Below are 18,509 nucleotides of genomic sequence, written 5' to 3'. Positions count from 1 at the left end.
TGGGAGAGATTGGGGGCAGGAGGAGAAGGGGACGACAGAGGATGAGATGGCTGGATGGCATCACTGACTCGATGGATGTGAGTCTGAGTGAACTCCAGGAGTTGGTGATGGACAGGGAGGCCTGGCGTGCTGCGATTCATGGGGTTGCAAAGAGCTGGACACGACTGAGCGACTGATCTGATCTGAACTGAAAGTAGTCAAAGGAATTTCTCCGACTATCATTGAAAGCATGGGACTATGACGCAACTGTTTCAGAATCTTCATGTGTGTACCCATCATTCAGGGCTGTTTGTTTAAAACACGAAAAATCAAAGTGAGCTGAACTGCCCAGATGTATATCCTCAGGAGGAGTTTTCTGAAAACCACAGTGTAACAGAAACATTACCCATACAGAAACGAGTTTCAGTCTATCGTACAGAGTTAACTAGCTGTGAAATGAGGCTAGTTGCTTAACTTTCCAGGAACCATTTCTTTCCTTCATATTTCAGATAATCTTTCAGGTCCATTCAAATTTCTAAAGGTCCATTCAAATTTCTAAAGATCTCAGAACTAAAACCAGCACCCTGTCTCCCAACTTAAATTAATGCTAGCTGCTACTCCTGAAGCTTTTATAACAATGTTCAAGAAGCAGAATCTGCAGTTTGATTGCTTTAGGAACCACTGTAAGTCACTGGTTACTTCAGTGAGTAAAAAGGATATTGGAATATGAAGTTATGAAACTAATTAATAATAAGAACGCTAAGCTGTACTTACTGCATGTTGAGCTCCACGTACTTGATAGATATTAACTCACCAGGGGAAAAAAGGACAACAAAAGGTAATCTAGAAGAACTGAACTGAAAGTGTAACTAGTATTAAAGCTTTGGCAATACGTAGGGACAAACCATGAATATAAAATGGTGATAAAATGACTACTGGGAATGGACCACTCTGCGTGTAAAACCGGGCCTCTGGAATTGTGAACTACTTTTGATTCAACGGGGAAGTGTCTGTCAGGACCATGTATCACGTGCTGAGAAACCTGAAGCATTGAATACACATGTGCTTTCTCTGTGGACACACAAGCACTAGTCTTGACACTGCCCGATTCCTTTATGCATCCTTTATTCCTTACGCAAAGGTTCCAGGTTTTCAAGACAGTAGCAAAGCATTAAGACACACAGATCTTTTCCTGTTTTACATTTGGAAGAGGTTGATTCAGAGAAACAATGAGTCATTGAGGCAATGACTGGTTTATTCCCAAGGGCAATACACAGACTGGGCATGTGTCTGAAAGACCAAATTAAATAATCCTAAACGAGTGCCACTCCGCCCTCGACTACCATCACAATCTCAGACTGCAAGCCCAGGCTCCAGAAGGTTAAGGCCAGAAGACAAACAGGACAAGGAAGTCGAGATACCAAGTCAAAAGACACACTTGGGAGAGACATGAAACTCTCTACTTCCTCTGTGCGGTTTAGTAACAAGCTCCCCCACAGGCTGAGACCACTCAGAAGAGAAAAAATTCTACTTGCTTTCTCTTTCTTCTCATCCACTGAGGCACACATATTCTAAAGGCAGGGGCGGACAGATTACCACCATCCATTTTTGTACAGCACATTGAAAAAAAAAAAAAAAACACCAAAGAGCAGATTTTTACATTTTTTAGTGACGAAAGAAAACATTCAAAAAAGAGTATTTCATGACATGAAATCATTTCACAATATGACATGATTTTACAATATGAAATGATTTCACAATATGAAATTCAAATTTCAAAGAAAAGAAAAAAATTTAAAAAAGAAATGCAAATTTCTATGAAGCTTTTATCGGAACTGTCAGTAAAACGCTTGTTTGTAAAGCAGCCTCTGGCTGCTTTCACATGCAACAGCAAAGGTGATTAGCTGTTACAGAAACTGTACCTCCCACAAACTCTGATGTATTTATTCTCTGTCCTTTGTAAGTGTTCACAAACTTCCCTCCAGGCAAAGAACATGCAGAGAGTCAGATGGGGAAAAAAGGAGAAAGACACGGGAAGATGCAAAATGTGTGTCCACGCTTCCTGCTTTCGATCCACAGCAAGGGAGGGCAGGTCAGAGGTCAGATTTCACGACACTGTAAGAACGCTGTGAGCGCTAGACCTGAAGATCCTCATGAACTAAAAATCCCATTAAAGTATGCTTTCTCTAACTACATGGAGCGCAGGCAGACACAAAGCAAAGATACCCCAGCAACAGCAGACCAATTACATGGTTCTCGAATCCTGAGGCTCCTTAGGATAAGGAGCCTGGGCTAAGAGTTGGGGAGGAAAGCACCCCACTGGGCAGATTCTAGGTTAGAACCAAACTAGAAGCTCCCATTCTAGCAGGCCCTGACCTTAAGCTAGCCAAGGAACTATTTGGGGGTCTACTTCTTCTATCTGTAAAATGACGCCTGATGACCAACCAGAGGAGTGTCCTCTCTCTCAACTTCTAAAACTGGAGGGAAAATGAGAAGAGGAAAAGAGACGAGGAAAAGGAGCAACTTTCAGTCAGTCAGACAGAGGAGAACTATCCAGTGACAGCCCTTATATCTGGAGTCTAAAACAAAATGATACAAATGAACTTACTTACAAAACAGAAACAGACTCACAGACTTCGAGAAGGCACTTACTGTTATCAGGGGGAAGGATGGGAGGAAGGGATAGTCAGGCAGCTGGGGATGGACATGTACACACTGCTGTACTTAAAATGGATAACCAACAAGGACCTGCTGTCTAGCACACGGAACTCTGCTCAATGTTATGTGGCAGCCTGGATGGGAGGGGAGTTTAGGGGAGATGGATTCATTTGTGTGTACAGCTGAGTCCCTTCAATGGTCACCCGAAACTATCACAACACTGTCTGTTTATCAGCTATACCCCCAATACAAAACAAACAAAAACTCAAAACAGAGTTTTGCTCTCTTCTTTGTAATAGTTAAGATACAGTCAGGACAGAGCTATCCTCACAGGAAAGCAAAGGGTCTGTGGCCAGCCTCAGGCTGTACACAGGACACTAATCACAGGACTTCACATGGAGGACGAAGAAGCAGAGGTATTTGAATTCAAGGATGTGAGTTTGTTCCTTCCCTTTTTCAGGGGCTTCTGGAAACAAAGACACATGTTACCCATGCAGGGCGTGTTCTCTTTTCTTTCCCCAGGGGCAAAAGCAACACTTGTCTGAATAATGCCTGCCGTACAAGTAGCCACCCAGGCATTAGTCATGAATATTATCGGTAATAAGGGGTGGGTGAGAACAGCCAGCACCTCCCTACCACTGCACTCCAACAAAATGAAGCTTGTTTATCCCAATCCATACACTTGAAACAGTTTGGAAGGGTACTGTTCTGTTTAGCTAACTGGGGTAATTCTATGAAAAATACTTAGCCCTCTGAAGAGCAAAAAAAAACACACCCTCAAGTCTAGACAAGGATGGCTGATTTTCTGATGGGCAATGTGATTTACTCCAGTATCTTGATTTTCCAGCCAAAGATGTGTGCTGTTTTTTTTGTTTGTTTGCTTTTGTTGCTTTTTAAAAAAAGAAAATCATGGCATCTAAAGCTTAGAGCACTAGCACTGTTCAACAAGTTCAAACAAGTTCTCTTGTTTTACAAGTTAACAGCTTCAAACAAGAACAATAATCAAGACTCTGAAAAAAAAATCATTTTTGAAAACTTACTGAACACTAAATATAGAATTATCACATGAGCCAACACAATAATTACTAAGCATATAAAAACATATGTCCATACAAATGGACAGTTCGTTAGCAGTTACTATTCACAACTATTCAGCCAAAAAGTAGAAACAATCCAAATATAGAAAAAAATATGGTACATCCATACAATGGGGTACTACTTGGCAATAAAAAGAAATTAAATACTGATCAATGTTACAGCACGGATGAACTTTGAAAGAATACACTAAGTGAAAGAAACCAGTTGCTGAAGGCCACATGTTCTGGAACTGCATTTGCATGATGTTCTGGAAGAGGCGAATCCTTGGAGACAGAAAGGAGGCTGGTGACTACTGACAGGCGGGCAGGGGTGAGCTGCTAGTGAGGATGGGGTTCTTTCTGGCGTGATGCCAATGTTATAAAGTTGGGCAGTGGGGACGGTTGTGCAACTCTGTAAATATGGTAAAAAACTACCGCACCGTGCACTTCACCTGAATGAGTGAACTGTACAGTTATGTGAATTATGTCTCAATAGTTGTTATGAAAATGTAATAAACCTTATTTTCTTTAATCATTAAAAATGACATACTTTCTATTTCCGTCAGTATTGGGTTTCAAATTAAAATATCATCTTCGCTATCAGTTTCTATATAAAGAAAGAAGAGTCAGGTTTAAGAAGTGTCAGTAGATCCCTTTTTGTGGTAATTCCCATCTTGAGACATGTTAAACCTCATGACAAACTGGAAAGTCTTGTGCTCACAGGGAAAAAACCCTTTTCATTACAACCTCCCAGGGATCCCTGCAGGGATCTAAGACATCCATTCTAAAGCGACGCTGTGTAAAAGCCTCACCGCATCACGTCCACATTTGTAAAGGAGGGAACAAGGGAGAAGGGGAAAAATCCTACTGTGAATTTAAAAAATCCCCCCGACAACGCCACAGCAGAGCAGGCTAAACACATTTTGTGCTCGCACAGACTCACCGCCTGGGTCTTCAGGCCCGGTTTCACCTCCGGCGTAGAGGTTCTGTTTCCCAGAGCCACCTCTTCAGAAACTGAACTCTCCTGGGTGTTACTCAGAAAATCCACTTCATCTTCAGCTTTTGTGTCGGGCATTTCTAGGGAGAGCAAGGTGGTTACAAAGTGCATTTGAAAAATTGATTCCCTGGGCCTTTCTGTTTACACAACTTGCTCCAGGTTTCATGCATTTTGTTTGCCTTTTTTTTTTTTTGGCATTAAATAGCAAGTATTGTTTGGGAGCTGGTGTCATTTCTGGCTCTGTGCTGAGCCCTGATCACAGGGTTGTGTGGTTTTCTCCAGCCTCTGTGTGGGTTTGTAGCTAAGGGAAGATCTTATTCAACGCCTACTGAACTTCCATTTTCACTATTAACTTTTCATGATGGTTCTGAGTGTGGTGCTTACTTGCACATGGAAAAGAAAACTCACAAGCTTTAAGGGAACCGATTAACAACTACAGCTAGTAGTCAGTCCATCTTATTATCATAGAGGCAAGACATACTTGCACACGGCAAGAAGAAAAGAGCCACTGAGAATGAAATACAGCCTTTGGGAAGAGTCTTTTAAAAACATACTACACACACTCATCCACCTAAAGTATCCTGAGTAAATTGGACTTTATCTTTTATTTCTTTCCAAACCAAAACACAATTACAAACCAGCAGGTCCTTTTCTTAAGAAAAAGTTCCTCATGTTTTCTTTAGACTGATGCTTAACAGACCATACGGTAGCGGTTTTGTTCCCTGACCACCATATGGCCAAGCTAATACAGGAAGGAAGTGATAGAATGATGCCTGAGACAAATTTAAGCTTTGACACTTTTTTTTTTAAAGGGGACTCTGATGGCTGAACAGTCAAAATTCATCTTAATAATCCAAATACAACTATCATTTCGATTTCATCTTGAAAATCTTCTATGATTATTAATCTAGTGACACTACTACTCTGGCAGAGAAAAATGCTCCCTACAACAGAGGGCACAGAGGTTTCTTTCACCAAAGACTACATTATATAGTATAGTATATACTCAGTATATAATAATGAAGTATATTAAGACTATTCTAGGGCTGGGAGGTGGGAGAGAGGCTCAAGATGTAGGGGGCACATGTATACTCACAGTCGATTCAAATGACAGAAACCAACATAATACTGCAATTACCCACCAATTAAAAATAAATCTAAAAAATTATTGTAGTCTAATAGCACACTGTGACATGTATAAAGCTCTACTTTAGATTTAGGAAAGCTACATTACTATAAATGAATACTCGTGAGTCTCCTTTCTTTGCCTTTATTTTTAATTACATGATCTTACTAGCAATTAAAAAAAAAAAAAGGCAAACGTTTTGTTGTCCAAAGAACAAAAATCTGTCTTCCATTTCATAATATGTGATTAAAGTTTAAAAAAAAAAATCTGACTAAGCAATCCCCTTAAATATTCCTTGATTAAAACATTTCTAAGTGAGTAAGACAAGGGTTTTTTTTTTTTGGAGGGGGTCGGGGGGCAGGTGTTGATTTTTATTTCATTTATTTGGAGATATGATTTCTCATAAATCCTTACTACCTGATGATAATATCCATCACCTGAAAATATGTATCTTGGCAAGCAGTCAAGCACCCAGTCACAGCAGTAAACAGAGCTTACTGGGACTTGCAGGGTGCCGGCAGCCCCCACAGGACTGGCGGGGCTCCGTCATGCAATCCTAACTTCCCAAAGCACCGCAGGCAGTGCTGTTGATACGTACTGGGCCCCGACCTCTCGTTCAAATTAAAGGTATGTGATTCCCTCCTCTCGATTTCTATTTGGCTCTGCCGACGGCAGTATATAATAAAAACAGAGGCCAATGCTATGTGGGCCCTTCCAAACCAGCAGTTACACCGATGTCTGCCCACTTACAAAGCAGTAGGGTTAAATTCATAAGTGGAATGTAAACTTCCTAGAAAATACCCTTTGGTCTGAGATCACACTTGGGTGCTTTTTCTCTGGGGCAACATGACCAGGGACTTTCCCCAGTCCTGGCTATTTTCTGAAAAAAGCACCCCTTGCTTTATTACTGGCTACTTTTTCCTGTCCTTGGAGGCCATCAGCATGGAGCACACACACATGACTCCTCGAGGCATCAGAAGTACCTCTCTCACACACATCCACCCACTCCAAACCCACACTGTTAAAACTGGATTTCTGTCTCATTTCCCTTCCTACAGCCTTAAAATCTTAGATGCAATTCCATAGCATCCTTACTATATTTGTATACTACTAAAAATCAAAGTCTGAAACTCTTCTTGGTATCTGCCTTTTCTCATAAGGTACTCTGGACACAACCTTACTTAGTCTGTACTTACTTGGGTTAAATTCTGACTACTGAGCCGGAAAGAGAAATAATTCCAGCCCGTGTGGCCAAAGACGCAGCACCCAAATGAAAAGAACATAGCCGGGCGTCAGCTTACAGCCACTCCCATTCTTCTGAAATGTCAACCTGCCAGGGCCCCCAAAATAGACCTGTTGTTGTGCCTTATTTAAAAAATTAGAGACCTTCTTATTTAAATCCTGAGACTGACAGTGATAGAAATTTATTCATGGCTAACAATCCAAGATATTAAGAAAACAAAAAGCCTGAAGCCACCAAAACTACTACTATGGGTTTCTTAAATCCCTCAACTGGAAAAACAGATTATAAATGGTTAAAAACCCTTTATCAAGAGAAATGGCCACTGTGTTTAAATGGCTTTTTCCAAAGCAACTTCTTGCCTTCTGTTCGTTCGTTTCTCTTCCTGCCCCACCCCCGCAACGCTTAACACACAGCTACAGTAAAGGGGTTTTTCAAAATTTAGAAGGAACTGTAAAAACAGTTGGATGATAAAAACAAAATAGGGTTCTTACCTATGAAAGTCTGGGGGTGAGCATGGAGATAGGTCCTCTATCTCTGGGAACAGGTGGTGGTCTCAAAGTGTGAACTCAACTGAACTTGAATGACGTCAAGAGTCAAAACCCAGTCCGACTTCAGTTTAAGCCTTAGCCTCAACCCCCAATAAGAAGTTCTATGCGGCTGGTCTCTTTCCACCGAGCACTAGTGGCTTCTCTTTGCTCTCTCTGGACATGGTCACCCACACAGGGAACGGGGCTGCTGCCGTGTGAGCAATCTGCTCGCTGCAGCTGCTTCCCCGAGATAAGCAGACACAACGTCTGCCCTGTGACAGCAGCGCGGCAGACCAGGCTCGGGCGGAAATCCTGTGTCCGAGGCCCTGCGCGGCGCGGGGTCCCCAGTTCCCAGACGGCTGGCTGCCCAAGAGCCACCGGCAATGGAACAGGAGGCCTGCTCCTCGGGCAGGAAGAGTAGGGCGTTCCCGTCCCCCCAGCCTCCACCAATGACCTGATGCCACCATGTGGGATGCTGGGCCATCGGCGTAGAAAGATACTGCCAGCTGTTCTGAAACCACCCTGACTCTAAATGTGCTCAGGACACGGACCAGGATGGTGGGCAAAGAAAGGGACTTTCAGGTTTGTAAATAAAACACACTTTGTCGGCACTGTGTATCACGGTTCTCGAGAAAAAGGACTAAGACACATGACTCAAAACATCTGCTCCATCCCTTTATCATTTTGGAGCACCTGGGATCGCAGTACTGTTTTCCAGGTTAGGAAACTTGCAGCTGCTTCAGTGGGATGGACAGAGCATTTGTAGGTTCTGAGCTATCAAGCCAGGGCTCTGGAATACAGGAAGCAAAATCTGTCCCAGTCTGACATGACGTGTCTCTCCGGATGGTGTTGATTGGTAGCCTGGCAACCGACCCAGTGAACACACGGCCTCTAAACAGCAGTGACACTTGTATTTTTACCAGCACACCCCAGAGACTCTGAAGGGAATCTATCCCTCACACGGTTGCTTGTGTACTCTGTGTGGCTTACCTGTCTCTGGTGCAGGTCCTTGGACAGGCACAATAATCTCTGGCTCCTCGCTTCCAGCAAAGCACTGCTCAAGGCTCCCAGAGGCTTCTCTGCCACCACTGTCCACCGGCGGGGTCTCTGCAGGCTGCAGGGAGCTCGTCTCCCCGGCGGAAGCATGTGCTGTGGGCTCCGTCCCTGGGCCTACTTTGGGAGGCCTGGGTGGTGACCCGTGCCCGAGAGCCCCCTCTGTCATCAGTGCTCCGGAGGCCTTGACTTGCTCTATGACGGAATCCACGATGCGGATGGCAGCCTCCTCGATGGAGTTGGCACCCTCGGGCCGATGCAGGGCTTTGGTGGAGACAGCGCAGGGCAGAGCGGGGGCACCCCTTGGCTCACCCGAGGGCCCCGTCTCTGGGGGGCGCTCTCCGCCCGCAGGCTGCGGCGGGTCATGATGCGCCTTACTGTCCCCCTGGGCCTCCTGCAGGCCAACAGAGCCACAGTCTGCTCCCTCCAGCTTCTTCTCCCCACTCGGAGGCGCCACCAGCTCCAGGGGCGCGATGCCCTGGGGGTCAGTCATGCCTGCGGCTGGTGAAGCTCCAGGCAAACCCAGGATCATATTCTCCTCCTGGCAGGACGAGGTGTCTGGGGCGTTGTGAGATATATCCTTTGTCCCGGCCCCAAGGGCTTCTTGTAGACCACGGACCCGGGCACCGTCCAGGGCTGCATCTCCACTCACCTCACACCCGGCGCTCTTCCCTGGGGACGGGGTGTTTTCCACCTCAACATCCAGAGCCGAAGAAGCTGGACTGCAGTTCTGCGCCTCGGGCCCACCTGCTAACAGACTTGGCGCTGGAGCTGAGCTGCTCGGCTCTGCACCTGGGGCGTCCTGGCTGGAGTGTGCAGCCAGACCGGCTCCTGGTGGCACCAGGCTCTGTGCAGCCCCACCTCCCGTCGGCCGGGAGGCTGCTGGGGCCACTTCCTCGTTGGGTTTAGCTTCTGCATGAAGACGGGCCAAGGGTGTGCCCAGGGAGTTGCTGGGCTGCGGCACTCTGTCCTCTGCCCCGGCCGTTGCGCCAGGCTCTTCGGGGACCCCCGGGGCCTCTGGCACAGGAGGCGGTGGTCTGCGTTCTTCCTGCGATGCTCCAGAGCAGAGAGCGCCATCCTCAGTGGTGGGACAGGTCCTGGCTTTACCCTCGCCTCCTGGGCCCTCAGGAACCACCTGAGTTTTTCCTCCTTCAGTCGCAGTGGCCTGACCCCCAGGAAGCAGGGCAGAGGCAGTGGCCCCCTCAACGGCCGGGGCTTTGGGGGCCACTGTGGGGGAGGGGAACTCCTGCTCCCCAGCGAGTCCTCCGGGACCAGTGTTCCCCATGCCAGGCGGCGGGTCTAGGGTCGCAGGGGGTGGGCCCAGGCCCGTTGTGCCGCCTTCTGGAGGCTGCTCCTCCGGACGTCTTGTGTCTCCGTCAGGCCCATCTCCACCACCTGTGTGTGGTTGGAGGGCTGCTCTTCCCTTTTCACTCTGGGAGGGGACAAGCGAGAGTGCGTCATCTTTGGTTACTGATTCACTGCCTGCCAGAGAGACAGTCCCGCCTGGCGTCACAGCCAGGCATGATGCCCCTTCTTTCTCAGCCGTGGGGGGAGCGGCCTGTGGGAGAACCACCTCAGCCGGATCTGCTGACGATGTCTCCGCTTTCAGATCTTCTCCTTGGCTTTCTTTATCTGAAACTTGGAGAGGAGAAGCATCCACACGTTCTGGGGTGTCTGGGGTGCTCTGGGTGGAGCTGGCCTGTGGGCTGCTCGGGCAGCTGGCAGGGGGCAGGGGCCGCGTGCCGAGCTGTCCTGTGGTCGTGCTCTCAGGCTGGGGGGCTGTGTCGTCACAATGTTCTGCAAGTGACACCCCACCGGACGTCCCTGTGCTTGGCTGACACCCAGGGGCTGTGCCAAGTTTATCACCCCCAGCTGCAGAGCAGATGGGTGACTCGCTGTCTTGGCTGTGAACACCAGATGACTCCGCTTCTGATTTCGGGGTAGGTGTCACATCTTTGTGCAGCCCAGGCAAGGTTAAATCAGAGGGTGACCCTGATGCACACATGCTGGCTAAGGGAGTGTTGGGTCGGAGCCCTTCTGAAACCTCGTCGCCTGCAGCAGCTGGAATTAACTGAGGGTTCTGGGCTCCTGGAGTGTGAGCTCTCTCTGTATAGCTTTTAGAAGTTTCGGTTTCTGCAGTTTGGTCAGTGGCAGCTTTGCCATTACTAACTCCAAGGATCGACTCTGCAGGTTTGTTAGCCTTCAGGGAACGGGGGGTCCAGACGCGGTCTAGAATGCTGGCTCCATACACAGGCTCGTCTGTGACTTTTCCGTCAGAGTCTCCAGCAGTGCTGATACCGGAGTCCTCAAATTGTTTCTTCATTCTCTCTTCCACTTCAAGCATGCTCCCCGCGATGGCAGCAATGGGGTGCATGAGACCATGTTCCCTTTCTCCCGTAGCCTGGGGGGAGCTGGCACCTGCTGGTGAAGCAACCACCAGCCTGCCTCCAGAGCAGGCCTGGGCCACGCCCCACTGCAGGACGCTGCCTGGGGGCCCCAGGTCGGTGGCCACTGCCGAAGACGTAGTTTCTTCATCTCTGACTCCACAGGACAGAGGGCCTTCTGGGTCCTCTCCTCTGCCATCAGGCACGCTCTGAATGCAGCTGTCGGGAGCAGATGCCGCCCCAGTGTCTGTGATAGGTGCTGGCCCCACCTCACCTCCTGTTCTCTCCACGCCTGTGCTCTTCTTCCTGCAGGAAGGGTCTGTATCCTCCTCCTTGGCCGCACCTGACAAATCACAGGAGCTCTCAGTCTGCCCCACGGAGCTCCCCCGGCAGTGCTGACAGCTCTCAGCAGCTTCAGGAGAGGCAAGCTGCTGGCTGGCTGTGCGCTCGGACTCTCGGGGAAGAAAGTGACCATCTGCATCCTGGTCACGGGAGGGACTTGAAGGCTCCTGTGCTGTCACCGCTGAGGGCATGAGACTGTCCATCTGCTTGAGGTTTGTTTTCTAGGAGGAAATAGAAGATGTTTTTTTTTTTAAAATTGACCATGAGAAAAAGATGTCACTGACATGGGAGACAAGTCACTAGCATTCTAGCCCTTCTAAAGTCACAGGATGAGCCAACCTAATAAATGCCAATAAACGCTCCCTCGGCTCTGACCTCAGTTTCCTCTGATAGCTGCATAACTGCCAGAATGATAAAGATGCCAAGAAAATACAATATGGCTATTTTCTACATTATTGACTTATTTTAGAAAGCAGATTAAAACTGAGCCTCAAAAAATCTTATTTTAAAAAAGCACAGAACTGATCTTCAAATGAGCAGCTGTAAAAGCTACCTTTTATAGGGCCTTTAGAGGGGCAGAGGCAGCTTCCTTCCTGCCTTGTATATACAAGTAAAAACAAATCCTGACCAGTCTGGTAAACTCTCTCTTCAATCACAAGGAACAGACAGATGCTCCCATGCCCTGAATTCTTACCTAGGAGTTACACAGCATCCTTCAATCTCCAAAACAGGCTCTGTTCAATCTAGGGTAACTATTTTAGTTATGGGGCTATAATAATTTCAAAAGAGTAGCATGATTCAATTCTTTCTTTCACTTTCTGATAAAGAGTTCCTCTGTTCCTCTACTACTGAATATTAAACAAATAACATATCAAACGAGCAATAGGGAATTTTTCATTATTCTCAGATGGCACTGTGCTTTGAGAATATTTTACAGGTCATCTCAAAAATAGGTCTTTGCAACTTGAGAAACAGATGCGACAAACTATGTGGGAATGGTTAGAACAATCGTGGCTAATAACCTGGTACCGATCACTATGCTGTCATATATTCCAAACGTTAACAGTGAAGACTACAGTGAAATCGGAAAAAGATATTTATAATGTTTTGGAAAATAAATAAAAGTTAATCTAAAGTTAAAATTATGTAAAAGCCACAAGCACATGTTAGACAAAGCTTAGGAAAAAAATGGAGAGAAACAAAATACGTCTGATCGTTAGAGTGGGTTTACCTCTGTATCTAAGTTTCAGGAACCCCTAGAATGACACTGTTTTTTGAGTTACATGGTTTTCTTTCCTTATTTATTTTTCGGCTGCACTGCACATCCTGATCACAGACTGAAGCCGGGCCACAGCCGAGAAAGCCTGAAATCCTGACCACTAAGCCACGAGGGAGCTCCCAGAACTATTTTTTGAAACGCCTGGTTCGCTCTTCACTCGTCATTCGCTCTGTTAGGATAATCTCTCGCACACACCGTGTGCCGCCGTCTCACTCCCCCGCCCACTCGGGCCCTGTGCCTCCAGTCCTCGATCATCACCCGCTCCTGTCTGCGCGCTGGGTCTCATGTGAAAGTTCACACGTGGAGGTGTAAAACCCGTCAAGCTCACTCAGGTCCTTCTAATAAGGCAGTACGAGAAAAACAGATTGGCACTGAACTCTGCCGTGCTACGCTTCTTTAAGAGAACTCAAAATCGCTTGCTTCCTTCCTCCTGAGATGGTGACCAACTCTAAGGAATTCTGAAAATGGGTCATGGAATTTAACAAAGGGCGAACATGACAGAATGGGGATCTGGAGAAAAAAGTGGTATGGCCTGAGAAATTTTAGATGCTCCTAACACATGTATCTTCTCATAGCTCTAATTTCTCATGGTTTCCAGGAAACTATTTCCACATCTTGCGGGTAGCTGTGGCATCTGCAATCTGCTGTCTCTGAATGGACTACCATTCACCCAGTAGAAGAGCTCTACAGAAAACCTGAGTTTTCAGCCACCTCCAGAGAGGAAAATAAACTGACACCTGGTTTGGAATAAACACAACCCAGAGAGGCAGAGGCGAGTGCATCTGCAACCCTGCCATGAAGTGTCCTGGCCCGCCCGTCTCTGAAATAAGGTCTGCTCCCAGAGAAGCTGACCCCAGGTGACCTTAAATGAAATTACTGCCAAGAGTTTTCCAAATCAAATCAACTCTGAAATAAAATGGGTGGAAAAATTATCTAAACTTAGCCTTTTAGATGTTACGGCCAAGAGAGATGTATCCACATGACGTGTATATTATCCATAATAAATGCCACCAGGGAGTCTGTAATGTTTTTATGTCTGGCAACAACTTTATCTTGAAGGCTTGAGTGGATTATAAAAATCTTTATTTTTTTTAGTGATCTTTTTACTGCACAACTATCAATTTAAATATAGCAGCATGGTCATCACTCATTGAAAGAGTTGAGGGAAGACTGCTCCTAAGTAAATTTGGTTCCTGTTCTTTAGCAACAATCTCAGAAACAGTTCAGCTCATTTTGTTTTATAAAGTTAAACCAACAAATTTACAGTGTTAAACAAATTTCCTTTTAAGCCAGAAAATTTTAGCTCTAGTTGTTGCACAGTTCTCTGTCGGCAATGTGTATGTGTATCTTTCATTATTTTAAAAGCCTGGCAAAAACCAATGAAGAAGTTTCCCAGTCTCCTCTTGTACTTCCCCAGTGCTAAGTTCTATCGCTATAAATGCTGACTTCGAATGCAGCTAAAACTGCTCTACAGGTTTCACAATACTCTGAGGGAAGCACGGCTATGTTCTAATTATGGCAAAGCTCACTGGGGGAAGGGGTGAGGGTACCAAAGACTGAAAATGGAAATTTTCTTCCTTACCATTAGCTGCTGTTGGATGTTCATAAGTTTAAAAATATGTCCAGTGCAACTGTCTCCAGGAAGTGGGGGCTCCTGGTGTGGTTCAGACTCGGAGGTTAGCATATAGACATCCAGCTCTCGGTGATGCCTCACAGAACAGTCTCCATAAGGGATTTCGTAGGACAAACTGCTCCAGGAGTCTGGTTCTCCAGCATCCTCCCTGGAAAGAAGCAAACACTGGTTAAGGTATACATGCATGTGTGTGCTCAGTCGCTCAGTTGTGTCTGAGTCTTTGCGACCCCACAGACTACCGCCTGCCAGGCTCCTCTGTCCATGGAGCTCGCCAGGCAAGAATACTGGAGTGGGTTGCCCTTTTCTTCTCCAGGGGATCTTCTTGACCCAGGGATTGAACTCACATCTCTTAGGTCTTCTGCATTGGCAGGCAAGTTCTTCACTATTAGCACCACATGGGAAATTCCAATACATATGTATATTCTCTATATAATACATGCAAATACACTATAATATATATTAATATATAAAAACATACTAATATAATATACATATATAGTCAGCGTCTCAGGGATAGGTTAAATTCTCTCTTATGCAAAATTTCTAACCTCACTGCTCTTTGAGGCTCTGCTCCAGAAAGTTGGTTTGCACAGTCCCAAGTAATTGAGACATAACTTCACAAGAAGTCACACATGGGCTAAATGGCAACTGCAGGATTCCTTCCTAAGGACGTTCTTTGAGCAAGATAAAGAGAAGACTGGGATTCTGAAAGAGTTAATATTATGCTCACAAACAAACAATGAGGAAATGTAAGAATAGTTTTCCTCTGGTTTTCAAAAAAAGAAAGAAAAAAAAAAAGCAAGTTTTCCTAAGCCTTTGTCTTAAAATGGGTTACAGTACATGCTAATTGTGGTCAATTTTACTGAGAAGGGAAGAAATTAATCGCTCCAATCTACGCAAGGTCAGTCCAATTTTTGTTAAAAACAAGTGGAGGCTGTATCCTCAAAATTCGCAAAGTCAAAACTATGTACAGAAAAATACTATAACGTCTTATCATACTATACTTGTCAATATAATTATCAAATCCTATTTTGAATAAAGCACTTGGTCCCAATAACACAAATTATAACTTTTTAAATTTAAAAGATGACCAACTCAGCTCAATTCACATCACTGCAGATACACCTCAATATTCAAATAAAGCTGAAAAAAGCATGGGTAAGAAAAAAAAAACATTTCTGGGACAGATCTCAAAACATGAAATCTCTTTACATGGTTCTAATAAACCAGTATGTTGACAAAGTGTCCCAGAGATTCTGGAAGAAGGCAGAAAGTGGTGTTGGGGATCACTATCATGTTTTAAAAAGGAAGAAACGAACGAATTAAGACATAACAGACATGTCACCTACTGACAAATATGAGAGGGAAACATTACTTCAACTGTCAATCCAGTGTTTCGTCCACTAAATCGTACAATTCACCAGGAAATACATGGAATTTGGAAACTAAAAATACGTTATAGTAGAAAATCTTTAACAAACTGGAGGGCCAGATACTGGCTGAAGGTGACAATTAAAGCTGTTTCAGAAGAAAACTATTACAATTTCCATACTCAAGCAAGACTCCCGACGGTTGCTTAATATATGCCATGCTAAATATCTTACTTATTTACCAAGTAAGACTGCTAGTCACTCAGTCATGTCCAGCTCTTTGAGACTCCAAGGATTGTAGCCCACAAGGCTCCTCTGTCCGTGGGATTTTCCAGGTAATAATACTGAGGTGGGTTGCCACGCCCTTCTCCAGGGGAATCTTCCCGACCCAGGGATCGAACCTGTGTCTCTTATGTCTCCTGTAACGGCAGGCAGATTCTTTACCACTGTGCCACCTGGGCTGAGGTGACACTGTCACTAGCTCTGCTTAATTCAGACATGACTGGCCTATCTGCTTACTCAGATTACCACGTACAACCTTGCTCTGATCAGGAAAAAAAATTCTTTGAAAACACAACTTAACTTATACAGTACCATACGGTGTGAATCAAATACACACCCAGCCAAGAGGGGGCTGCTGGCCAAGGCAGAGGCAATTAAACAGTGACACAGTCCATTCCTGGCAAAACGGCATTTTCTACCAACCATGTCACTATTAATTCTCAAACTACTTCTTCTGTCGTAAGGAAACCTTGGGAAACTCCCTGCTGGAACCACAGTCTGCTTACCTCCTACCTTTCCCACGCTCTCCTGCTGGAGGAATGCGAACCTGCCGCCACAGCGCTAACCCTACATCCCCCAGTTCATCAGCCACGTGGACAGCTGTTGTTTTCGAGCCCGCCTGGAAACCAAGTACGAGTTAGTGCAATTATCCTCCCACTGGCTTCCACGAATATGTGCTGCTGTGGGCACTCTTCAAACCCACCTTGCCTGTCCGTCAGGGTAAACCCCACCACTTGGCAAGTATTTACGTGCCAGCATTCTTTGTGGACAAAGGACAAATCCTTGTCCTGCCTGTGGGAGTTTGTGGACTTAGCAAGGGAGATAAGAGCAATCAGGATAAAACACCCAGTGTTCTAGAGATAGCAGGGGTGGTGGAAAAAATGAAGCAGAGATGGGGTTTGCAGTTTTAAATGTGGTGGGTCAGGGCGAAACTCAGTGAAGTGACCCTGAGGCCAACACATTTTCTGCTCTGCATTCAGCACTGTATAAAGCCTTTACTGGATCCACAAATAAAATCCAGCAAGGCTCCAAGAAAGTGCGCTACAACATTAAGGACAATTGTTACTGAGAACTGGATACAACCTAACCAAGCCAGTAACTAGAGGGCTATCTGATTAAAGAAAATATCTACACAGTATTACCTGTGTGCGTAGTCTTATAAGGGAAAGCCACTCAGTTGCATCTGACTCTTTGCAACCCCACAGACTGTAGCCCATCGGGCTCCTCTGTCCATGGAATTTTCCAGGCAAGAATACTTGGGTAGCCATTTCCTACTTCAGGAGATCTTTCCAACCCAGGGATCAAACCCGTGACTCCTGAGTCTCTCCTGCATTGGCAGGTGGATTCTTTGTACCACTGAGCCACTAGGGAAGCCCTACAGACTATTCTGTAGCCATTAACTATAATTCAAATAACAGTTCAGTAACATTGAAATCTATATTCAGCAAAATAAAAAAGGCAAAAAGCATTGAGTATAAACAGTAAAGTGCACAAATTAAAACAGTATTACAGTGGTTGGGTTATAGGTTTATTTCTTCTCTGGGATTTTTGCTTTACTTTTTCTTTCTTTTTTATTTTTGGCCGTGCTGGGTTTTTGTTGCTTTTGCATGGGTTTCCTGTACTTGTGGTGCACAGGTTTCTCACGGTGGTGGCGTCTCCTGTTGCAGAGCACGGGCTCTAGGCACAAAAACGACTTCAGTAGTCAGGGCTCCCGGGCTCCAGAGTGCAGGATCAGAAGCTATGGCATGCAGGCTTAGTTGCTCTGTGGCCTGTGGGATCTTCCCAGACTAAGAATGGAACTTGTGCCTCCTGCACTGGCATGTGGATTCTTATCCAATGAGTCACCAGGGAAGTCCTCTTCTCTAGGATTTTAATGTCTTAAGTAATTTTTAAAGTCCCTATTCAGCCAGTCCTCACTGCTGCTCTGGATCGCTTTACTCATGTGTGTTAATCCATCCCCACAGGGGTTACCAAAACGTTGTGTGATTCCCTCAAAGACCCAACATTAACCTCATCTACTCCATCCTCAGGTGATCTTTTCTCTGTTCAGAGTGAGAAGCTCACGGCCGTGAACTAACATGACTAAGTCCACCCTTGCCCAACATCAGACACGTCTGCGCGGCTCCTCTAACTCCAGGGCACCTCTCCGAACGGTATGTTTGCCCTGGTCCCCTACCAACTGCCCTCTGGTAACCAATTCAGGCATCACGCCCTGGATGCCTGTAGCTTCCCACCTGTTTCTGGAGCGGTTCCTTCCCCATCTGCCTACAAGCACCATGAACACCCCAGCAGACAACGGAGCGGAGGCGAGAAAGGGCAAAGTGTGTGCCAGCAGCAGTCTCACTCCAACCTGCACCAGCCCAGGGGGCATCTGACACCGTCTGCAGGTGCTTTTCACTGCCACATGTCGGGGCGCGGCGGTTGTCCCCCAAGGCACAGGACCACGCCCTACGGTACATCACAGTCATCAGGCCCCAAACTACCAGTAATGCTGGCATTGAGAATCTCTGCTGTAACCCCTCTAATCTGCATACAACACCCCCCCCAACCCCTTCCCTTC

The 18,509-nt window shown here is 45.9% G+C and overlaps 1 protein-coding gene across 13 annotated transcripts in view; it reads right to left on the bottom strand.

Annotated features, from left to right (window-relative positions):
- AKAP13 (A kinase (PRKA) anchor protein 13) overlaps nt 1–18,509 on the bottom strand; it is a 322,135-nt gene that overhangs the window by 138,215 nt on the left and 165,411 nt on the right. For all 13 annotated transcript variants that reach the window (XM_010832167.1, XM_010832169.1, XM_010832166.1 and 10 more), the window contains 3 exons: nt 14,247–14,445; nt 8,597–11,606; nt 4,657–4,790 (listed from right to left, as the gene is read on the bottom strand). In XM_010832167.1, the coding sequence (XP_010830469.1) occupies nt 4,657–4,790; nt 8,597–11,606; nt 14,247–14,445 (3,343 nt within the window). The remainder of the gene's footprint in view (nt 1–4,656; nt 4,791–8,596; nt 11,607–14,246; nt 14,446–18,509) is intronic.

The sequence above is a fragment of the Bison bison genome, unplaced genomic scaffold (assembly GCF_000754665.1).
Source record: "Bison bison bison isolate TAMUID 2011002044 unplaced genomic scaffold, Bison_UMD1.0 scf7180017860443, whole genome shotgun sequence".
Taxonomy (NCBI): Eukaryota; Metazoa; Chordata; class Mammalia; order Artiodactyla; family Bovidae; genus Bison; species Bison bison.
Note: the sequence above shows the minus strand (reverse complement) of the source record. Positions and strands in the feature narration are given on the sequence as shown.